This window comes from Oratosquilla oratoria, chromosome 9 (genome assembly GCF_046742065.1).
Source record: "Oratosquilla oratoria isolate Oo_2021 chromosome 9, ASM4674206v1, whole genome shotgun sequence".
NCBI lineage: Eukaryota > Metazoa > Arthropoda > Malacostraca > Stomatopoda > Squillidae > Oratosquilla > Oratosquilla oratoria.
Window position 1 is genome coordinate 57,241,908 of NC_134785.1, and position 25,964 is coordinate 57,267,871.

Genomic DNA, 25,964 nt, shown 5'->3' on the forward strand with positions numbered 1-25,964 from the left:
TGGTATATGTATGCATGTGCGTATGTATGCGTTTCAATAAAGAAGAGACCTGAAGTGGTAAAAGTAAGTATTGGTGGGGGGAGGGGGGAAACAAGCTCCTACTGTTGCATGGTATGGGAATATCAAAACACCTTGTTTATGTGAATACGGACCATGCAACAGATGCACTGTTCTAGGGTACAATTCTGCCTGAAAGTTACATTGGGCACAGTAATGGTAAATCCCATACTCATCACGTCAGATCTACGGGGGAGTGACTCGTATCCAGAAACGCAATTGGTCTTTCCTTGTGAGGTGGCTGGTGTTCGTTATGAACATTTAACCCACCGGGCAGCTCCGTAGTAGTTTATCAAACATATAACCTTTTCATTGTTCAAAGGAATTTTCCTCGGCTGAAGAACTCACCGGAAAAAAAATCTAAATTTCAAGAATAACGTTTTTGTTATCGAGAGGATGACACGGAGATGTTTGTTTGTTTATTATTGTTTGTTTGATTCTCATTTGTTATTAGTTATATGTCAATTCATTATTATTTACTATTTACCTGTTTGTTAATTATTTAACTATACATATGCATTTATGTATTTTATTTGTTATTTACATTATTATAGTTATTATTTTTTCATTTATCTATTTATCTATCATTATTATGATTTTTTTCGCATCCGACCTATATATGGACCAAAAGGTCTCCTGTCGGCATGCTCCGCCTTTGTAATCCTTTGTGAATGAAAGAGTCGGTCGGCAGCCATCATGAAACGAGAAGTGTTCCTCAGTGATGAAGGAGTTGATCGAGAGAGCTCCGAAGCCGCCACAGGGAATGAATTAATTAAATCGACGCCGGCCACAACAAAGGGATACGTACCACCAATAAGGATGGCGCACGCAAATCTCGCGAGAAGTTGCCACGGAAACGAAACTTCTTGAGTTGCCAACGAAACCAAAAAGATAACCTTTAGAGCAGCGTTTCTCAACCAGGGTTCCCCGGAACCCTAAGGTTCCGCAAAAGGTCCCTAAGGGTTCCGCGAGAACAAGTGAGATAAGCTAATGCACTTTTCATTTCTTATGTAATTTCATATACGTAATATAATCAAACACGCACGACATATTCTTGGTTATTGTAATAATATAATATAGACATCATCCTATCTACCCTATTATTACGATGAAAATAAAATAAAAAATATATTTATATATATATATATATATATATATATATATATATATATATATATATATATATATATATATATGTAATAGGTTAAGCAAGGGTACAAATGTTGAGAAACGCTGCTTTAGACAATCAAATGAGGTCTCTCACAGCTGAATAAAATAGCCGGCTGGCAACCTGACGAAGGACAATCAGTCCACAAAGAAGAGAGAGGTGAAGATGAGGAGGAAGATGAAGGAAAGAAAATGGAGTGGAAAGAAGAAAAGGAGGAGGAGGAGGAAAATGGGGGGAGAAGAGTGTGGAGGAGGACGAAAGGGAAGAGGGGACGAGGGAGAAGGAAGAAAAAGAGGGAAAAGAGGAGGACAAAGGAGAGAGAGAGAGAGAGAGAGAGAGAGAGAGAGAGAGAGAGAGAGAGAGTAGCTGTAGAATAAAGACTTATAGAGGAATGTGGAAAAGAAGAAGTAGAGCTAAGAAGAGGAAGAGGAGGGAAAGGAAGATCAGAAGAAAGATGTAAGAAGAGAAGAGAGAGAAAGAGGGAATGAAAAAGAGAAAAAGGAGGAGATGGAGTAAGTTGATTAAGGGAAAGAGGAAGACGAGGAAGAAGAAGAGGATGAGGAGGAGAAGAAGAAGCAGAAAAGGAAGAAAAAATAGGACGACAATGAAGAGGAAGAGCAGAGGAAAGTGGAAGGAGAAAGGAATACGAGAAGGAGGTGGACGGAAAGGTGGAGAGGGAGGAAGAGGAAGCAGAGAAGGATTGGTAACAGGAGGACGACAACGAGGAGAAAGTGGAGGAGGAGGAGGAAGAGGAAAAGGAGGAAGTGGAGGAGCAAAAATACGAGGAAGACCATGAGGAAGAGGAAGAGGAGGAAGAGGAGGAAGAGGAAGCAGAAAGGATGAAAAGTAGGAAGACGACTATTAGGAGGAAGAAGAAGGAAATAAAAAAGGAGGGAAGAAGAAGGAGGAGGAGGAGGAGGAGGAGGAGGAACAGGAGGGAATAGAAATGGAGGGAAGAAGGAGGAAGAGGAAGCGGAGGAGGAAGATGAGGAGATATAGGGAACCAACAACGTAAAGGAAGAGGAGGAGATCGAGGAAGGTGAGAAGGACGCCAAAGAAGAAGAACGAGTGGGGAAGCAGAAGAGGAGTAGGAGAAAGGAGAAGAAAGTGGAGAAGGTTGAGGCAACAAAGAGGAAGAGGAAGGGAATGTGGAGGAGAATGTGGAAGAGAATGTGGAAGTGGAGGAACAGAAACACGTGAATGAGGAAGAGGAGGAGAAAGAATAGAAGGAAGAAGGGAAGGAAGAGGAGGCAGAGAAGGATGACGACGATGAAGAGGAAGAGGAGGGGAGTGAGGAAGATGGAAGTAGGAGGAGGAAGAGGAGGAGGAGGATAAAGAGAAATAGGAAACCGATAATAAAAGGGAAAAGGAGGGGGACACGGCAGCAGCGAAGGAGGTGGAAAGAAAGAGGAGTACAACGAAGAAGAAGGAGTGGGGGAGGAGGAATAGGAGAAGGAGGAAGAGGGAGAGGAGGAGGAGGAGGAGGAGGGGAGAGGGAGGATGAGAAATAGGAGGAGGACTAGGGAAAGGAAAGAGGAGGAGGAGGAAGAGGAGGAGGAGAAGGGAAAAGGAAGAGAAGGAGGAGGAGGAAGAGGAGGAGGAGGAGGAAGAGGAGGAGGAGGAGGAGGAGGAGGAGGAGGAGCAGGATGAGAAATAGGAAGAGGAGGAGGACTAGGAGGTGGAGAAAGGAGGAGGAGAAGGAGTAGGAAGAGGAGGAGTAGTAGGAGGGCGAGGAGGAATGGGTGGAGGAGGAGGAGAAGGAGTAGGAAGAGGAGGAGTAGTAGGAGGGCGAGGAGGAATGAGGAGGAGGAGGAGGAGGAGGAGGAGGAGGAGGAGGAGGAGGAGGAGGAGGAGGGGGAGGATAAGCAGAAGTAGGAGGAGGAATCGATGAATGGCACCGGTGGTTTGTGCCTGGAGCTTATCCAGCTGCAGCCGACAACATGAAACGTAGAACACGTGCAAAATGCGACACGTAGCGCACGTAGACCATGAGGCATAGCCAGCACAGAATGAGACAAACGGTGTGCCAACACGTGATGTACAAAATTTAACTTATAACATTTGACGAGTAACGCACATTCAGACGTAGATGCAGAAGAGTAGATGTATGATCATGGTGTGATAAGGAACGCGTTCACTGAAACGCTACTGGGCTTATTTTAGTGTATGAGGTTTTGAGTACTAATAATTCCTCCCTGAGGTAATATGTAGATAAATTTGAGGTCATGTACCTTTTTTTTCAACCCGTTGTCTCAACTCGTCGATTCAATCTGACTTTACATCTTTTATTTCATCGTTTGTTAACGCGTCGTATCAAACCGTTGAAGCTCCGGGGGGTGGGGGTGGGGGAATGGGAGAGATTGTTAGTTTTATTTTCTATTACCTAACATTTATTAAATAACTATTACACAGTTACATATGCAATAATATATAGCTCTAAATCTTACCATTTGTGGGGGTTCTTTATTCCCTAAAATAACTATGGTGGGATTAAATAGTATCCATGTATTTCTGTTTAGACCAGATCCCCAACATCTGAAGTTGTATTAGAATAATTATACAACCACGTGAATTCGGGTGAGTTTCATTCGTGAGTAATTATTTTACAGAGGCCCACTAACACGCAAAATTTCCCTCCGTAGTTTTAATTCTAAATGTTTTGTTCACAACCCCATATGAGCACTCAATACAATAACTCATCACAATATTTAACACTACGCTCACATACACTACGTCATCATTGGTACTACATCACCACTGAAAAGATGGGGCATTTCTCTTTCCAACTTAATTACACACGCTTCACAATACGAAATAAAATAGTTTTCCAAGGGGAAATCAAGTAGCTCCTCAAGCTTATCGTGTAAGGGTGATTGTCACTGACATCGACTTAAACCCAGCGACCTTTTAGTCATACGCCGGACTAATGCGGTGTCAGCCGTCGAGCGAACACAGGTCGCATGCAAAATACGTAGATAACATGCCTGTATACAATATTATATCGCCTTCGTAACACATTATTCTAAGTTGTTCTAACGTATTAAATGACAGTCAAGTGGTATACCTAATTTCTATCACTAAACTGAGGTATTAAGGAGTAAAGGAACTTAAATTTAAGCTAGTTTGTAAATACATACATAAATACATACATATACCAAGGGCTTTTTTCCCCTTACAAGGGAGGTAGTCAAAAAAAAAAAAAAAAAAAAAAAAGGCATAAAGACACCTTCCAACCCATTCCATCCCAAATACACTCCACTCCCGTCCACCCTCTACCCTCCTTCTTATCTTGGCACCTCCTGGATGACGGGTCATCCCTGCATCTTGTCCACTGCCCTGGGTCAGAAGCAGTGTTGCAAGACACAGCACATCCACAGCAAGGCCGCTTCATAAAATCGGCGACCCTCCCCTCTCCGTCCCCCATGCAGAAAAGGAGAAGACGGGGAGAAATCCCTTTGGGCTGCGTCAAATTTTTCTCACACGTATTACCTCACCCCTCATCCCCCACCCATTCCACCTCATGCATCACAACCACATCCATATACAACCATTCACCCCTGTCTTCTGTCCTCTCCCGTCCTTTCTCAACAGACATTCCCCTCTCCCCCAAAGCTCCTTTTATCCCATCCAACCATCTCATCCTAGGTCGGCCCCTCATGTTCACTCCCTCCACTTCTGCCTTCCACACCTCTTTAACTAGTCTTTCTTCACTCATTCTTTCCATGTGTTCAAACCATCTCAACACTCTTTCATCCACCCTATCTCCCAACTCCCTTACCATCCCCGTTCTCCTCTCACCTCCTCATTTTGCACTCTATCCAGCTTAGTAACCCCCATCATACTTCTCAGACACCTCATCTCAAACACATTCAAACTCCTTCTCTCTTCCTCTCTTATGTTTCTGCCCCATACAATGTTGTCGGCAAAATCATTCCTTCATACAATCTCCTCTTAGCATCAATTCCCAAATGTAAATAAGACTGAATATATTTTCATTTTCTATAGAAAACGTAAAATAATAAATTCAAGTATGAGAAAACTACATTACACAGGAATAACATTAATATTTTACACTGTGTCCACAATAATAGTACGTGCAATAAAAAGTTCTGACCCCCTAGAATTTTTCATGATACAAAATGCAAATTTTTTGTCCGACATTATTTTCTAGTTCAAGAAAACTGCCCGACTGTAAGCTAAATACTCCTTAGTAAAATGTATCACCTTTCTAAACTCTGTCACTAACTTCCTTAATCCCTCCTCTGATCCTGCTACAAGCGCAGTGACGTCAGCAAACAATAACTGGCTTATCTCCCATTTTTCTCCATTTTCTTTAACCATCTCCAATCCCCGGCCCATTTTCATTGCGTCTACCTCTCGCACCATCGCATCCATGTATAAACTGAACAGCCAAGGAGACATAGCACATCCCTGGTGAAGTCCCACATTCACCTCAAACTACTCACTCTCTCCATTTCTAATTACTCTTGCAAAAACTCTAGCAGCTTTCTGCAATACTTCCCACAGTGCCTTCCTGTCTACCCTGTCATAAGTTTTTTCAAAGTCCAGAAAGGCCCATAAATCATCCTTATCTTTTCCAAATGCTTTCTCACTTATATGTCTGACCACAAAAACCTGATCCACGCAATCCCTACCTGTCCTAAACCCACAAAGTTACTCACCAATTACTCCCTCTATTCATCTTCTAATCCTCTCAATCAAAACCCTCCCATAAGCCTTCCCAACTACACTCAACAAACTGATCCCTCTGAAACTACTACACTCACACTTGTCCCCTTTCCCCTTGTAAAGCGGAACTATACAGGCACTCCTCCAGTCCTCCGACACTCTACCCTCTTTTAGACAAACATTAAACAACCTCATCAGCCAGTCCACCATCACTGTACTTCCGTTTTTAGACACTCCACATGACACCCATATAATCCAAGTGGCTTACCTCCTCTCGTTATTTTAATAAATGAATAATTCATAACTCAAGGATAAATATAAAGACATAGGTATTGTCTTGCAACAGATGCTCGGCACACCTACCATAGCTGTCCTCAGCGAATCTTAATGAACAAAAAACATATATATGACATTGACATCTAATGTAGTTGTACATGGATTTGATTAATTGCATAGTATGATAATAATAATAACGTTTAAATAAAATTGAGATCTTAAGAACATGTGAAAGTAAATACTGTTTTCGTTCATCTAGGCAAGATGCGATCTTATGAAGAGGTGGCTTGTCTGCGAGGGTTGTAACGGGGGAAAGGAGTAGGAGGAAGAAGTTAAGAGGATTTGTGAGGGTTCTTTATAGTAGGGGTAGTGCTAACTGATGACGAAACGTTCTCTTTGTCGAGGCCAATCTGAGTGCTTTGACTTTATTATTTGACTCCTGTCCAATGATGCGAAAAAGGTCCAGTGAATTTAGTGGAGAGATTTGAGGGGGGTATAGTTGAGGGTGTAAACAATGTCTATAAGTTCAAATGTACAATCTCTCTCTGATTTGTTATGTAGACGTGCCATATCATCCTTTGTAAGTGTAAGAGTGTTATGAATTCTTTTGAAAAGACTATTGAAGTTTGATACTTTGACCTTGGTATAATCTCTGAAAGAAGGTCATTGGGAAGTCTTTTGTCCGAGCCAAAGAGGACGAAGTGATATCATACTGATATCGATCTGTTTATGGCACTGTTAATGCAAGTTTGTATCATGAGGACATGTTCATCCTAAGGAGGGTGGTGATCAGAAGCAAGGCGTTAAAGAACACTGAGAATCTTTCGGTTCTAGTGTTAGACTAAGCCATTTGAACTAGGGTGGTGAGCAGAAGTATTACATTTTGTGACTTGAAAAAGGATTTACAAATATTTGAAAGAATCTCATTGTTGAACTCAGTCCCGTTGTCAGAGATCAGAGTTTTGGGTGTAGTGAATAGGTATATGAGTTTGTCAAGGGCCTGTGGCACATGTTGCGCTGTCTTGTCTGGTTGGAGGGAGAGAATACAGAATACAGATTACAGAATAGAGAACAATATCGAATGCGATACGTATGTCTTGACCTAGTGTTATGGTATGTGGATTATGTGAATTGGGCTCTTGTGTGTGTGGGTGTGGATGTGAGATGGGTACTGACTGGCTCTGGATCTGGGTGACTGTTTTTTTCAGTATCAGAGGATTTTCTCCGGGATTCGCTTAGTGTGGTACCTGGTGTGAATGGGATATTACCCACCCTTTGGTGTGTGTTTCACAATGTAATTGGGCTAATAGTCGAAAGTATGCCATGAGTGAGACTACGTTTTCCAATCAAATTTTATCGACTGTGACCCACTTAGAATTTTTGAGTCTCTCTCTTAATTCACTTTTAAAGGTTGAATAAATCTTAACAGTTTTTTTTATTTTGTGTAATGGAAATTTGCATTTATGAGATACATGTTACTCTCTATCTCATTTATTTTATTTCCATGGAAGCTATATTATTTTTGAAAATGGAGATGTTTTTGAAATCTAAAACTATACTAAGGATATGATCTACCATTTTCAGGTTCTCTTGATGATGTGGCAAGGCTTCAGGTCGCACAGGATTCCAGTCCCAGGCATGCACCTTACGTATCAATATCATAAATCCAGTCTTCATCTGTAGAAATTGGTTGTATTGATATTGAGTTCATACATAATATCATCAACATATTCCTGATATTCTTCAGAACATATTCCTGATATTCTTCAGAACTCAAAGCGTATAGAGCAGTAATTTTGTTTTTTTTCTTCAAAAAGAGTTATCTTACAGTCCTTATTGTCACAATTATCAGCATTATCAAGTTCTATCATAGTCCTTTTTAAATCATTTACATGTCTAACTGACACTTCCCTGTTTCTAAGTCCAAGATCTTGTATTTATTTCCATCTACAAAATAATTTATTCTATACGAACCAGAGTATCTGGGTGAAAGTTTATTATTGATTGTATGCATTCTGTCCATGACCAAATCTCCTATTTGTAATTCTATTTTGTGTGCTAGTTTATGTTGTTGCTTCTTCATTTCTTGTTTATATTTCATGTGTTCCCTAACTCTTTGGTGTATGGCTTGAAATGTATGTATCCTACTTGAGATGTAATCATTTATGTTATACACTGGCTTCGGTTCTGCAATCAAGATTTCATATGGGAGAATTTTGTCTTCCCCGTAGATAATATAGTGTGGAGTTTCACCTGTAGCTGTATTGATTTGGTTATTGAGTGCACATTTCACACAAAGAATCCAAGTATCCCAAGTTATACAATGTAGGCTTACCAAACCTGTAAGACAAGTGATAATCTTCTTATTTAACCTTTCTACAACTCCATTGCTCTGAGGATGATTGACTTGAATATCAATTCTGTTTATCTTAAATAACCTACATAATGCTTCCAAGATTTTGTTGTTAGATTTAGTACTATTGTCTGAAACTAAGATCTTGGGAGTAGTGAAATTACATATGATTTGTTCATATAATACTGAAGCATTTGCTTCAGCTCTCTTGTTTGGGAATGGGTTGTAAAATACAAAATATTGAAAGATAATTAATCAATGGCAACAAATACATATTAATATCCGTTTTCAGATCATAGGTAACTCTAGTGTATCTAAGTGAGCTTTTCACAAGGCTTCTGTGGTATGGGATATGATAGCATAGGCTTATGTGTATTTTCTTTTACCTCAGCATATGTCAAGCAAATATCAATATGTAAGTAAATATCTCTCTTCATACCAGGCCAAAAGTATTTAAGTTGTGCTTGTCTGTAAGTTTGATCTTTTCTTGAATGAGAACTATAATCACTATCACCCGTCTTCTACCCCTCTTTCTACCCTCTCTTTTCTACCAGCCTCTTACACAGTGCTTCGAGGAAGAAGTCCTAGTAGCAGCGCCAACATCCTTGAAATTGTGGGGACGATGCGTAGACGACGTATTCCCAGTCTTGAACAGGTTGACGATTTCCCCGCGCAGCTCAATTCTAAGAACGAGGCTATTCAATTTGAGATGGAGAAGGGAGTGGAAGGCAAATTACCGTTCCTGGATATGAGTAATAGCAGCAGTGACTGCAACAGCCAAAAATCGCTTCTGAAGAAGCCCTGCTGGGCGAAACGTAAAATATATTGGACTCCCATACTCTGCGTTTGGCCTCTTCCCTACAGTTCCTGGATATACTGGTGACGCGTAACGGACACTATGTATTCACTAGTGTTTACATGAAGTCTAGGCCCACCGACCGCTTGTTGGATTACGAGAGCAACTACCCGGCATGTCACAAAAGGAGTGTGGTGAACACGCTGTGGAGGAGTGTGGAGAGAGTGTGTTTAACGGCTCACTCACTAAAAGAAGAGAAGAAAAGGCTGAGAAAGGTATTCCGGGCCAGTGGCTACCCAAACAAAGCGGTGAAGAGATGGACGGCACCACAAAGGGAAAGCGACCGAAGTGTGACGCCACAGGCAACAAGGCTGACGATCCCTTACGTGAAGGGAGCTTCTGAGCTTACGGTAAGACTGCTTCGGAGGTATGGGGTCAACGTGGCGCATAAACCAAGCAACACCTTGCACGGCGCTCTCACGAAAGTCAAAGTTCGAGAGTGCAAGGAGGGCCAAACAGGGAAAGTCTACGAGGTGAAGTGTATGGACTGCATCGCGCACTATATTTGAGAGATGAGGAAAAAGCTGGTCATGAGACTACAAGAACACCGCCAGGGTTCGGCGATATTCAAACATTGAGATGAATATCAGCACGAGTTTGATTGGCCGGGCGCAGATGTTGGTCCAGGTTACTAATCTCCGTGACCTGGTGTTACCTCATTTTTGTTCTCCTCCTCTCCTTTTCTTATGACCGAATCCCAGGTGCCCCGCGGAAGACTGCCGGTGCAACCACTCCCGTGCCGAAAATGCCGATCTCCTGCACGACCTAAGCGACTGCCCCGCCACTGTTTTTCTCAGACGGGGACCACCGGCGCCCCCTGAAGGTCTTGTGAGCCGCCTCTGCCGCCCTCAAAGCCCCTATGAGCTCCGTCAGTTATTAGAGTGGCCGCCGCCAGTCTAGTAGCTGTAGCCTCTCCATTCCACTACCCCACCTCCATGCTCCTCTGACAAGCTAAAACATCCCACTTTATCTCTTGCAAAGTGTGTCTTCCATAAACACCCACCATACGGGCTCGCTCAAACCACAGCAAATGGCGTGAGCTGAATTAAGTTAATATTTTTACAGATCATTCCAGGATACTCCCCCCGTGATCCACAGCAAATGACTTGACCTGCTCTCACTTTATCATCATTACTATAGTTTTTTAATAATTTGTTTACTTTTTACAGTTCGTCCAAAGGCACCTCTCCCTGTGAATTACAACACCTGACCTAACTTAACCTCTATCTTCTTTTCGCTATTACAGATGTACGTTCTTTGCGTTCTGGACTACGAGTTCCACATCTTGGACACGGCCTTTCTAGTCCATCGACCGGGTATTAAGAGGCATAAGAGGGACAAGCAGAGGGACCTGCTCACGGCTCGACAGAACATCCTCCTGAACACGAAGATAAAACCCGAACTCGATGTCATCTACGGCAAGAGACCTTCGTGCACGCTATAGGTCAGGCGGTGAGTATAACACCAACACTCTCCCTATGTAGTAGCTCGTGAGAAGAAACAATTAAACCTCTCTTTGATTAAGAAAAAAGAAGACAAAAGTGGAAAAACTTATAAATAAATAAGCAAAGGGATAGATAAATGAATAAATGAGTGAATAAACAAGGAAAAAAATAGATAATATCATCAAATGAACAAATAAATAGATAGACCTATGAAAAACTAGGTAAAAAATACAAACGAATACAGATATACGTACAGATAAACTATAAACTGAAAATATAGATATGAAAAATACTGATATCACTTGTATTATCATGCTGTTGACTCATTCACCATTAATGATGTTCACTATAGATTTTGGTTTGATTAACCTTGTTGATTTTTAGTAATCTGACTTCCAAATTTCTTGCTGATGGGTTTCAGACTATTCCAGTTAACGCGTTCATAACGACCGTATTTTACAGTTTGTTCGAGACAACGCTAAATTATCTTAATAATTCGAAGGCAGACCTATGGTGTATATGTACCCCACAAACATACTTGTGCGTAAGGTGCAAATTGGTGCATGGTAGAATTGTATGGTAGTTGGTCTGACTCAATGGTCGGAGGTTAGAAAGGGTCATCGTAATTAGGGCGTATCTGGTCAAGGCTTCAGGTCTGTCCCTTGTATATATATACCGCCTGACCCGAGCGGGCAGGGCAGTCAGATTTGGACAATTCAGTCAGTCAGTCTGACCTCTGTACTGTATCGTGTAGCTAGGCCTTCGGAGTCGGTCTCCAACATGGGGACCACGCCACGTCCATCTTTAGGCCGACGCACACGTATCTTAATCAGAATAAACTACACAAGCCAAACCGCGCATCACTCTTCCTATGTCACCAGGTAACATACACCCGTGTGTTACCTTGGCGACCCTGGGGCTTTTGACGCGATCGCACCCAGCCGACAAGCTGTTGTGGTCGCCGCCACAACCATCGCAGCCACCGTTGCTGCCGCTACCGCCGCTGTGGTCATCACCATAGCTACAGCCGCTGCGGCACGTCACTCACGACCGCCTCCCCGCTTGACGTCACGATCAACGCAGATCGACGTCACAATCGCCGTAGCGCGACGTCACGATCAACACAGATCGACGTCACGATCGCCGTAGCTCGACGTCACGATCAACGCAGATCGACGTCACGAGCTCCGCAGTTTGACGTCACGATCGACGCAAATCGACGTCGTTACGCCGGGGATGTCACCGCTTCCAACATTGCTGTCTTCACCGCCTCCAGGCGTTTTCGCCTCCCTTGACGTCACACACGGCCGCCACACTTCCGACGTCACCGCCGCCGATGCCAGCGCCATTGACGTTGCTCACGGCCTCCGACGCTACCGCCGCCGCCGCCTGTATAGATGTCGCCTTTCGCCCTCTACCTTCTTCTCCTTCGTCTACAATGCCTCTGGGGACTCTGACACCTCATCACGCTTCGCAGGGTGAAAGAGGGTAATGTGGTGTACATGTACCCCACAAACACAATAAAATAACAATAATGATACCCTCACTTGTTCTCGTTGTCGAGGCGACTTAATTTTATCCTCCCCAAGACGAATTTATGTCACGTGGTCGGCTGATGGCCGGGGAAGGTTGTCGCCCAATTTAGTGTCTTCCTCTCTGTACTCTACTCCTTCTGTAATCACTTGGCATCACTTCTTCTCCTTTTAACAGTCCCCTCACCCCTAGTGCAAGGTCTTGACGTCACTATTTCCTCTTATTGTCCACCAATGTGACGTGATGTAGCTCGTCCCTTTCGTTCTCTCCTAACGACATGACGTCATGCACCACGCCTTCATGCTCAGAACGGTGTGAGGTGATAGTGAACATCCTCTTACTCATAACGGTGGTGTGACGTCATGAGTCTTTCCATGCACAAAGAAACGTTATGAAAGGTTACCTTTTCTCCAAAGGCAATAGCGTCATAAAACACCTCCATAATGACATTGAGTCACGATTGTCTCTCGTATTCTTGTTGCCTTAGGATAATGGCGCCCATGATAATACTATTGAGTGCTATCACGGAATTATCCCCGCCACCTTTATCAAAGTCAGTGCTATATAAAACAGAATACAGATTTCTCCTAAGCGATCTATTGTAGTTAGACAGCTAATACAACTTTTCTGTGACGTTTTGATGATCTCAAGTCACGTATTCTGTTATTTGGTTTCAGTGTGGCATTTTGTAACATCTTCTCCAGTACTTCTTCATATTAGGGAGCTACCACCCAAACACCTATAACTTTCTCGTTCATGACGACTTGATGAATAACTTCTCTCTCTCTCTCTCTCTCTCTCTCTCTCTCTCTCTCTCTCTCTCTCTCTCTCTCTCTCTCTCCCGTCTCTCTTCAAAACGACTATAGATTCTCTTCCGTGTCGACATGACATCAAACGATTCGTCCATCCACGCTCTCTGGCATTGGCATAAATAAAAAACACGCACATGCACGCACACACGTACACAATCACCACCTCCCACTCCCACACCCTCACCCACCCATCCACACCCAAACTCACTCTCACACACGCACTCACGCACACACACACACACACACACACACACACACACACACACACACACACACACACACACACACACACACACACACACACACACACACACACACACACACACACACACACACACACACACACACACACACACACACACACACACACACACACACACACAAACAAAGCAGACACAGGCACCTCTTAAAGAGACAAAGTGACTTCACATTCAGCAGGACGGCCGGACGGACGTTCCATGTCATCACGTTCAGAGGATGGTGGCAGCGGTCAGGGAGTTGAAGGTGGGATAGAATCAAGAGGAAGAGGAGGAGGAGGAGGAAGAGGAGGAGGAGGAGGAGGAGAAAGAGGAGAAGAAAGAGAGGGAGGAGTGAGAGAATAGTAGGAGGAAGAGGAAAAGGTACAAGAGAATGAGAAGTAGGAGGAGGAGGAGGAGGGGGTGGAGAAAAAGGATTAAGGGTAATGTAGGAGAAGGAAGAAGAGAAGGCAGAAGAGGAGAAGGAGGAGGACAAGAGGAGGAGGAGGAGGAGGAGGAGGAGGAGGAGGAGGAGGAGCAGTAAGATACGAGGATTATGATAAGGAGGAGTAAGATACGAGGATTAGGATAAGGAGGAGGAGGATAAGGAATAGGAGGAAGGAGGAAGATACGATGTTAGGGATAAGGAGGAGGAGGATAAGGAAGAAGATATGAAGAGGAGGGTGAGGATGAGGAAGCAGGTACAAGGATGGATATGAAGAGGAGAAGAAAGAGGATACGAGGAGGAGGAGGAGGAGGAGGAGGAGGAGGAGGAGGAGGAGGATAAGGAAGAGGGTATGAAGAGGAGGATGAGGATGAGGAAGCAGGTACAAGGATGAATATGAAGAAGAGAAGAAAGAGGATACGAGGAGGAGGAGGAGGAGGAGGAGGAGGAGGAGGAGGAGGAGGAGGAGGAGGAGGAGGAAGAGGAGGAGAAGAAATAACAGGAATTAGCCCACGCATGACTTCTTGTCATGCAGCAGAGTTTGAATTCTTCAACAGCGTTGCCCCATGTTTGTGCGGTTGGATCCTTTGTGTAGTATAAACCCTCATCCATGATATAAAGACCCCTCAATGTCATGAGAATGTTATAGACGCTTATTCGGGTGGTACAATACAAACCCTTATTTGATACATAATAATTCATTTTTCCTAATATTTGGACTCCTCCGCGCCGGGAAATAAGAAATTGATCGTCGATATTAGAGCTGGAGAATCGTGAGAGCCATTGACGAAGGGTGTAAACGTTTTGTTTGAGTTGATATTGGTGAAGTTTTGATTGATAGTCTCGTAGGTGCTTTTAAAACCGTAGCACACTTTATCAATCTTGCTTTTGCTGGTGCTAGGTATATTTTAATCAGTTAAGGGCCATGAGACATATTTCTTGGAAAACTTCCTCTGATGAAACTGGCGGAAAGGATGAGTTCCCCTAACTAGTTATGATATGTCATTTTTTGTGAGGACCACAATTGAAATAAGTCTTTTGACTCTCTGTGCCATCCTCGGATATACAATTGTATTTACTATGTATAATATGAGTCTTACATGTATTGTATTTTATTGTATATATGATTGAATCCGAATAAAAATCAAATCAAATCAGGCGACAGCATTAAGCGAAGGGACGCCACTACGGAAATGATGTATCGAAACCAGCTAACACTACTTCGTTATCAACAAAGTGTAATAGATGGATGGACACAAACTATAAATTCTACTCTGGTTACTTTTCTTAGATGCCTTCCTCATTCAAACAAAACAGCCAACGATGAATATTCAGGTAGAAGATCTTCAGACCTTGCCATCAGGGAAAAGAATGACAGTATGAAAATAGATGAACTGCATCGCTTCGCCTACTAGGAGAGCTCCCCGGATGTGAGAACATCACGCGAGCTCATTGGCCGGTATCAGCCAATTAGCAACAACCTCATCAACAGCATAATGTCTATGATTCGCACATCTCATATATAACCAAGAAACACGACAAATCACAGAACTTTGACCTTGAAACGTCGGCCACAATTAATGATCTATTAAATAAACCTACAGAATACGACCAGTTAAACGTATGTCCTATAGTCTATGCAAGAAAATCATAGAAAATGAATCTTCAATAGCCTTCAACTGCGCCTCGCTCCAAGATCATATTTTACTTGGCTACACAAAGCCATATATATATATATATATATATATATATATATATATATATATATATATATATATATATATATATATATATATACATATATGTATGTGTATATATGTACTCTTCCTCATTCCTTTTCACTTTCATTCAACATCTCTTTCTTCTTCCTCCTTCCCTCCTTGTCCTCCTACTGTTTATCCATCACAATTCTTCTTCCTCCTTCCCTCCTTGTCCTCCTGTTGTCTGTCCATCATAATCTATCTTCCTCCTTCACTCCTTGTCTTCCTGTTGTCTGTCCATCATAATCTTTCTTCCTCCTTCACTCCTTGTCCTCCTGTTGTTTGTCCATCATATTTTTTCTTCCTCCTTGTCCTCCTGTTGTTTGTCCATCATAATCTTTCTTCCTCCTTCACTCCTTGTCCTCCTGTTGTTTGTCCATCATAATTTTTCTTCCTCCTTCCCTCCTTGTCCTCTTGTCCTCCTCTTCCTCTTGCACAACATCTCCCCATCCCCACACCTCCCCCTGACCACCATTGCTTTGTGTTCCCACGAGAGTCTACCAGTCACGGAGAGTGTTGGGAGCCAACAAACCCTCAGTAATCACCAACATTAATCAAGCCCTCGATCCCGAGCCTATCGCCACACCGAACGCCGCTGATACATACTTCAAAGTCTTGGACCGGTCCCAATTAATGTCCTTAGTCTTAATTAGTGCGTAGCCCTAATTAGAACACACATCCATAATAAAGGCACAGTAGGAGATACCTAATTAGGGATCATATCCCTAAATGAACCTTAATTCAACAACGCGAGTTTAGCTTAATAGTTCTACAGAACTGCTCTCCACCCTGGAGGATGAAGCGGTCTTTGCAACACACTACACTGACTTAGTTCGATATGTATTATAAAACAAGAAAAAATCTCAACTTATAATCAAGATACAGCCAATGAAGACGTCAATAGCTCTAGAGTAGACTTATGTAATCTATAAACAAACATTCTACCTTGAGGACTGTGGGCTTTAATCATATATAGGAATGAAAACGACTACTGTTGAAACGCTTTATCGGCCATTTACAAAATATAACCGTTAAGAATCACTACGAGACCAACCACAGGATTCAACAAACCCGGAAACACCTGAATAGATCAATGGGATTATCAAATCATGGAAATAGATCGACATTTTCTGGTGCTATTGGAGGTATTATACATCAAAGGCATGAAAATGGGAATATACAAGGAGGTTAGAGACTCATGGATACTGCCGACGCAATAAGATAGATCTCGCACAGGAGCCGAGCTTGAGCAAGCGCGTTGACCAATCAGGAGCGAGCTGTAAAACACCTGCTTTTCTTGTCAACTACCGTTGTCAACAACAAGGAGTACAGATGCTGGATCAGGTCACAAGCCTAACCAATCTACCGGAAGGGGTTACCAAGGACCAAATTTCCCGTGTTCCTGTTTTTGATTTGTTGGTGTACCTTGAAGAAGAATTGAAGAAACATGAGTTGCCACTACCTACCACCACTATCATTGATTTAATTAGATTATGCATTGTTGACTCATATTTTGTATTTGACGGTAATTATTTCCAGCAAAAGTTTGGTATGGCTATGGGTAACCCACTTTCTCCAGTTCTTAGCAATCTTTACATGGAATTTTTTGAAACTAAGTTATTACCTAAGATTCTCCCCCATTATGTCACATGGTACAGATACATTGATGATATCTTATGTATTTGGCCTGCAAATGATGATCCTACTTTGTTCTTAACTAAACTCAATGCCTTGGTCCCTTCCATTAAATTTACCATGGAAATAGAAGAAAATAATCATTTACCTTTCCTTGATGTAATGATTTACAGAAAGGAAAGATCCTTCAAATTTGACGTCTATAGAAAACCCACCGATGTCTTTTCATCCTTACATTTTTACTCGTCTCATCATTGCAGGACAAAGAAGTCAGTGTTGTCATCGATGTTTCTGAGAGCTCATAGAATTTGCAGTCCGGAGTTTTTGGATGATGAACTCTTAAGAATATTTGATATAGCTTCAAAATTAAAATATCCTAAGCACCTCGTAGAGATTTCTTATAAATCGGCAAAGAAATCTTTCTACGAGGAAAAAGCTAGTAAAACCTTTAATGTAAAAAACCTACTTGTACTGCCTTTCAACGAGAATTTCGTCAAACTACCTTATATTCTTAAGACTTTCAACATTCAAGTGGCATTTAAGAACTCCAATACAGTTAGAAGTCTTTAATTAAAAACTCTCCTTATAAGGAAGAAGGATGCATATATTCAATTCCATGTAAAAATTGCGACAAATGCTATATTGGTCAGACTGGAAAAGAATTAAAAGTAAGGTTAAAACAACATCAGTATAGCGTCAAGAGTGGGCAAATTTCTAATGCATTATTTATTCACCTAAGGAATTTTAATCATTGCATAAATTGGGAGGGTGCTAAAGAAATTGTTAAAAATAAGTCATATTTGACTAGAAATATAATAGAATCCAGTCTGATCAAAGATACATTTGTCAATAACTTAAATTTAAGTCATGGTATGTACAAACTGGACAATTCTATTGTGAAAAAGGTAGTAGCCCAAACGTCCGCTGCCGCGAACGGGTCAGGTCGACAATAGAGCCTCACAACCTTTCCCGGTTCCCTTCCTGACCTTATACTCTGTGTATATATTCTTGTGTCCTTTTTCATTTCTATGTACCCTGAGGATGTCTGAATAGACGAAAGCGCTTGGTCATCAGTTTATCTTTTTCCTTTGTGTTTTTCCGCATATATGTATACATATATATATATATATATATATATATATATATATATATATACACGTATACATATATATATAGATATATATATACATATAAATATATATATATATATATGTATATATATATATATATATATATTTATATGCATGGGATAAAGTGCTAGTTGGTGATGTTTTAAAAAATCAAACCTAGCACTCGCGGACCCTTGAATTAAGAACCTCAAGTTAATGATTCCAGTCTGCTACCAACTTGCCAAAGCAAAGAACATAAAAAAGACTAAAACCTGCTACAAACTGTAAGTAAAGAAACGTAGCGAAACACGACTATGGCCGAGCAACCTGAGATTGCATCTAATCCCCAACCCCATGAGTGGGCATGGCAGTATTTGAACAAGACTTTTGACCTGCTGTACTTTGGTAAATATTGTAGAATGAATTGCTAGTTGTAGTGATATCTTTGAAATAATAAATTCCAAGAGTCAGTGAGCCTCGAACTCGGGACCTCAGGATTGTAAGTCGAGTTTACTACAATTACCAGGATCCAATCCTTATACATCATTATCCATCCTGTTTACTGTCTTCCTTAAGTCTCTGGTCTCCTACCTCTAAGACTCCTCTTTGGTATGATATTTTCTTCTCAAATAGAAGCACTGGTTACCGATGGCAAAATACTAAAAGAAATTTCCTTAAACTCTTTCTGTTTACCCTCGTTAGTCTATCTCTACTCCTCTCTCAATCTCCTCCTCCTTCTATTTTTACCTCCCCTCTTCTTTCCTTCTTCTTCTTCTTGCTCCTCCTTCTTTACCTCCTCTTTCTTCACCTCCACCCTCCTTCTTCTTTATTTCCTCCTTCTTACTCCCTTAATCTCCTCCTTCCACCTCCTCTCTTCCTCTCTTTCCTCCTTCCCTCTTTTCTTCAAATCACCGAGGAGGTCTTACGTCAGCTCTATAATTTTCCTCGGATCAATAAACTTTCATGTTTTCTTCCTTCCCCTCCTCACTCCTTCTCTTTCTCCTCTTCCTTCTCTTTCTCCTTCCTCTCCTCTTCCCCCTATTCATCCTCCTCCTCTTCCACCTCCTTTTCTCCCCTCCTCCTCCTCCTCCTCCTCTCCAAGTCCTCCTCCTTACTCTCTTCCTCACTTTAGACTTAAGCCTTCTTCCCGTCGATACAATCTTTTCCTATTCCTTCATCTAATCCTTATCGTCTTCTCTCTTTTACTTCTCCTTCTCCTCTTTTTCCTTCCCATACTCTTCTCTCTTTTATCTTTACCCTCTCCCTCTCCTTTCCTTCCTCTTCTCCTTTTCCATCCCCTTCCTCTTCACTTTCTACATCTCTTTTTACGTCGACTCTTCCCTATTTTCTTCTCATCTTCCTTTTTATCCTCCTGGCGATCTTCTTTTTTCTCCTCTTCTTCTTTGTCTTCCTTCTGTTCCTCTTCCTCCTCCTCCTGTTCCACCTCTCCTTCCTTCACCTCCTCCTCCTCCTGTTCCACTTCTTCCTTCACCTCTTCCCTCTCCCATCATCTATCGAAACGAGGACTCTTTGCAATAACAGTTCCTAATCGATGATTGTAATGGCCCTCAGGGCTGCTGGGCTTTATTTCTGACTTAATGACATCACATGTGAATGACGTCATAGATTGGTTGACGTCTCGTCAAGTCATGACGTGATAGCAAGGTTATGGCGTGGCGTCATCGGCAACTATGTGAAATCCTCTCCTTTCGGTCAGTACGGTAGGATGACACAGAGAACTAACGCGCGCGCGCACACACACACACACACACACACACACACACACACACACACACACACACACACACACACACACACACACACACACACACACACACACACACACACACACACACACACACACACACACACACACACACACACACACACACACACACACACATAAACACAGTACAAATACATAATAATATCATATAATATTTTACATATACTTTAAGAAATTTAATCTAAATATGGCAAGTAATATTTCTAAATTGATCTGTGTAACAGTACTTCAAAACTAAGCTATATTCTTAGCGAATCTATATAACAAGATCTTGGAATACTTTCATGTAGACGGTATTTTTTACGATATAATTCTGAAACACACATATATATATAAAGCAAACAGTTCTACATAATCCATTACTGGTAAATAGAATTTCTAAAATTTCAATAATATCCCAGTTTTTCCACCAAATCTTGGTTTGGATGCCATTCATTTATAAGTTTTTCTATGGTATGAGATCTTTATCGTTTTATCTGGACACTAAGAACTGGAAACCGAGTGAACACAACTTCTTTCAACTCTTTTATACTTGGTGTCACTTTTCCTTTCATAATTGGTGCTGCTAAGAGATTTTTAATCATTTCCGTGGCAACTTCTCGTTTGCGGTTACAGTCTTCTTGCAAACAAAATCGAGATCGGCTACAGTATAGCCGTTTTCGATTGGCTCCGTTCTGGATAGCACTTATTTATTTATTTATCTATTTATTTATTTATTAATTTATTTATATATTCATTTATTCATTTTCATTATTTTTTGTGGTTTCAACTGTGGTATCATTTCAATGCGAAGAAAGCAGAAACATAACGCATGGAACATGGCATTCCATTCTCTGTAACGGTCTTGAGTGCTGTCAGCTGTTTCTTTTATTGTCGTCGTACCATCAACATAATTGTGTTCAAAAAACTAATGGTTCAGGAGAACTGTTGTATTGAAGAACAATGCAATTATTAATCAGTACTAAAAGAAACCTTTGTCTAGTTCTCGAATATCATAGGTCAAGCTTGGGTGTTCGTTATTCTGCATAATATCTCCTCGATTTTTCAACATTTGTTTTCTTTTGCAGGTGCTGCGCGAAAAGTGGAAGAGGACGAGGAAGAAAAAGGGGAAGACGTCGGTGAATAGAAGGAACGCAAGGAGAAGAAAGAACGGAGAAACAACAACTCCCTTTCCCTCTCGACGAAGGAAGGAATAGTATGTGAAGATGCTCAATAATAAGAAGAAATAAAAAAGAAAAAGAAAGTGAAGGAAGAAGGAAAGAAAATCGGCCGAGAAGAAAAAGAAGAAAGGTAAAAGAGGACATGGAAAAAATTGAAAGAAAAATTGAAAGGTTACTGAAATGTACGAGGAAAGAAAATATAAGACAAAGAAAACTTAAAAAGGGAAAGAAAAAAGAAAAAATAGGAGGAAGAGAAGAGAGAAAGAGATAACTGAAAAAGAAAAAGGGGAAAAAGGGGAAAGCGAAAGAGAATAGATAGAAAAACAATTGCGGAAAGATAATATAAAGTTCAGGTGGATGGAGGAAAAAAGAATGGAAGGGTACGAATCGTTTTGAGAGGAAAAATTCGACGCAACAAAATTAAGTATATTTGTCCTTAGCCTGAAAAAGGACATGAGGGGAAATTATAACGTAATATCCATAGTAAGAAGAGGATAGAGTGGGTCGACGACATGACGTCATGCCAACGTCGTAATGATGACGTGAATAGATTGCATGAATTCATGCCAGAAGCCATAGTTTGGCCACGTCATTTTATGTCAAGATTCATGATCAGAGAGAAGAGAAATTAGGATTTTGTGACGTCATAGGGACAGAGAAACGGGAGAAAAGGATCATAGTCCTCTTATAGAGGAATTGAGTAAAGTTTATAAGTGAAATATCCCTGAATCTTGGAAAATATATCATGACTCACTTAGTAGGCTTTTTTCCTTAAATCTGGAAAAATAGGACACGTTCACCCCTTGAACATGATGATGTTCTTCATAATTTTTTGTCCTTCCTGGTTCTGAAGAGACGATTTGTTGCAACTGAAAGGGGGAACGGTTTTTTTGGGGGGCTTATTTCTGAAGCCTTGATCGGGTAAAATCCACCACGGCTGGAATGCAGTCACGCAACCGGTTCAAAGCTAGTCCTAAACAGAACCAATAAAGGTTGTCACTCTTGTTTAAGGGTATGATAAACATGGTTATGTACAGGACAGCAATTGCAGTTCGGTAAGATATCATGCTAACTACAGCCTACACTCTATAAAACCGAAGTTTGTGAATTTACGCCTTGTAAAGGTAGAGACGGTGTTGGTAGAAGACGGTTGCATCACGGGAACATTCTTGTAAATAATGATGATTATGAAATTTATGATCATAACGATACAATGTAGATAGTGTTAATATTGTTGATATTTAGATGTTATCGATTAAATACTCTCAGTTATGCTTTCAGTGTAGCTTCAGAGGCTATGTTCTATCTGCTTGTATAAAAGAGAATATATTATCTTGTTCACACAGACACGCATGCACCAATTCATGAGCACATTATGAGCTCGAAGAAATTCACGCAGGCATGTACGCACACACACACACACACACACACACACACACACACACACACACACACACACACACACACACACACACACACACACACACACACACACACACACACACACACACACACACACACACACACACACACACACACACACACACACACACACACACACACACACACACACACACACACACACACACAGACTAGCAAAACTTGAACTACAGACACTAGAGCAAAGAGAGAGAGGAGATTTGATAACTATTTACAGAATCATGAAAGGCATAGAAATTATTGATAGAGAGGATCTAATAAAATGGGATGAAAGAAATACAAGAGGACACAGAAAGAAAATCAAGAAAAAAGCTAGAGAAGAGATCTGAAAAAGAATAGCTTTCCTCACAGAGTAATAGACATTTGGAACAAGTTAGATGAGAAAGTGGTGTGTACAAATACAATACATGAATTTAACAATAGTTTAGATAAAATGAGATATAAATACGGGACACCACGAGCATAGCTCCCTTCCCGTAAAATACAACTAGGTAAATACAACTAGGTAAATACACACAGACAGAGCAGAGAATAGAAAGAGTTGATCTACTGATCTATAGAATCATGAAAGGAATGTAAATCCTTGATAGGAATGATTTACTAAAAAATGACAATGGAAAAACAAGAGGTCATGAAAAGAAACTCAAAAAGGATAACTATAGAAAAGATCTGGATATCTGCTGGATATCTGGAATAACTTAGATAAAGAAATAGTGTGTGCAAATACTATTCAAGATCTTAAGAAAAAACTTGATGCTGAAAGATGCAAAGACGGGTCACCACGAGCATAGCTCCCTTCCCGTATAATACAACTAGGTAAATACACACACACACACACACACACACACACACACACACACACACACACACACACACACACACACACACACACACACACACACACACACACACACACACACACACACACACACACACACACACACGGCTCGGTGGCGGATTGGTAGAGCACTGGCCTCACAAGCCAGAGAACCGGGGTTCGATTCCCCGGCCGGGCGGAGATAAGTTGGGTTTGTCTCCTTTCACGTGTAACCCCTGTTCACCTAGCAGTGAGTAGGTACGGGACGTTAGTCAAGGGGTTGTGACCTTGCTGTCCCGGTGTGTGGTGTGTGAGTGGTCTCAGACCTACCCAGAGATCGGCAAATAATGAGCTCTGAGCTCACTGCCGTAGGGTGGTGTCTGGCTGTCTCGACAGAGACTGCAGCAGATCCGAGATCCGAGGTGAATACACTGACGAACGAATTATAGGACTAACATTTATCTTTAACGTCAAATATGACAAAGAATTCCAGTAATGACGTAAACAGTGACGTCAACAGTGATACCAACGGGGCTGTAACATTGGCAGCGACGTCAGCTTTAGTGACGTCAGCAGTGAGTAAGGGTGAGGTGGATAAAGGAAAAGAAGCAGTTTTTTTTATAAGAACTGGAGGCGAGGCCAAAGAGATCCAGTGGTCATTACACAGTGACTGTCATTTGCCCTGGATACGGAGTACATCAGGTAAAGGTGGTGACTTCGGACGCGAAGTAGAAATGTTCTCTCTCTGGGACAAATTCACGGAACTTCCTTCCCCACCCCTCCCCCGTCTCCACCCCACCCCATGCCCGAACTGTTTGGTTTCCACACACTCTCTCCAGCAAACGACTATCATCCGCTATTCAACTTTCACATCCCAAACAATTAAAAAGTTGCCCTCAAAAATAATTTGAAACGTTACTTACTTTAGACAACCAGGAATAAAAACATCATCTTCTCCTCACATTCTCTCTAGCAAACGACTATCATCCTCTGTTCTAGTTTCACATCCCAAACAATTAAAAAAATTCCCTCAAAAATAATCAGAAACGTTACTTACTTCAGACAACCAGGAATAAAAACATCATCTTATAGTAAAACTGGATGGCTAAGCCCCTCCACAAGAAAAACCTGGGCCGTATATTTGATACTCACACGATCTTTAGCCAACACTTAAAAGATCTGACAGAAAAAAATAAATACTTGGAAGCACAGACTATGAATATCAGAAGGAAGCTATAATAAAAATCTATAAGTAGTTCCTGAGATATACGGTATGGCACCCAACAATCAAGAAGACCAAATTAGACACCTCACAAATTGTACAAAACGAGGGAATGATGATAATAAAAGAATGTACCAAAACTATCTCATTAGAAAGTCTGCACACAGAAAACAGTATCTTCTTCGTAGAACACGACATGTGAACGATAGATACACAATTCTATGCAAGAACCTTCAGCTCTACACACCCGTCTCATCACCTAACATAAACACAACAAACTGAAAAAGATATACCAGTTGTACACTACTCAAACGTCAAGAACAACCTTCAACCAGCACCTATGACATACTTCATACAAAATACATTCACATATGAATAACGAAACAATTAATTCAAGACCAGTCACTAAATACTCCTCCCAACATTATGTCATCTCCCCCACCCCCGCCAAAAAAAAAAGAAAAAAAGAAAGAAAGAAAAGAAGAAAAAATCACAACTAAGAAAGGCAAAAGACATACTAGCACGGCTTCGTCCAAATCATTGTCCAGCATTAAGACAATACGTAAAAACCTAAGAATGGAGAAGACTGCAAGAGGTCATAGGGCCTATACTAGGTAGATCCATGTCCCTTATCACCTGTCATCCCTATCATAAAGTTATTAAATCTTCTCTTAAAGCAACATTTTATTTTCAGCATTAATTACGTGTTTGCTAAGTCTATTCCATTTGTAAAACACCTTGTTGGTGGACAAGATCTTGATTACCTTCTTATATTTAAATTGTCCAATTTAAATCCATTACTACGAGCCCTCCCCTGTGTCTTAATATGATGACCTTGCCTGAATCACCCTTGTAAACCTTTGACACAATGGACAATCTTTATTAGATCATCCCGCACTCTACGTCTTTCTAGAGTGTAAGTTAAGGTGATTAATTCTTTCTTCGGACGGTGAATATAAATAAAGGCCAGCAGAAAATGGGCCTGACCACAGCGGCAAGCTACCTAAGACACAACCATCACACTGAAGACACAGGACACCTTATATTGTGCTGACTTACCTTACCCGTAACACAATATTTCTGCCTTGAGTGACTTACGAGCCAAATCGGTAGTTGTTCCTGATTCCCTGGGTATACTGCAAGAGGAACCTAGGGCAACGAATAC

General features: G+C 41.3%; 1 protein-coding gene across 1 annotated transcript in view; it reads left to right on the top strand.

Moving 5' to 3' along the window:
- Positions 1–23,003, top strand: part of LOC143028444 (beta-1,4-glucuronyltransferase 1-like) — a 115,150-nt gene extending 92,147 nt beyond the window's left edge. Inside the window, exons 3-4 of the mRNA XM_076190549.1 lie at positions 10,646–10,851; positions 21,228–23,003. Coding sequence (XP_076046664.1) covers positions 10,646–10,843 — 198 coding nt within the window. The 3' untranslated portion in view covers positions 10,844–10,851; positions 21,228–23,003. The remainder of the gene's footprint in view (positions 1–10,645; positions 10,852–21,227) is intronic.
- Positions 23,004–25,964: the final 2,961 nt, after the last annotated feature.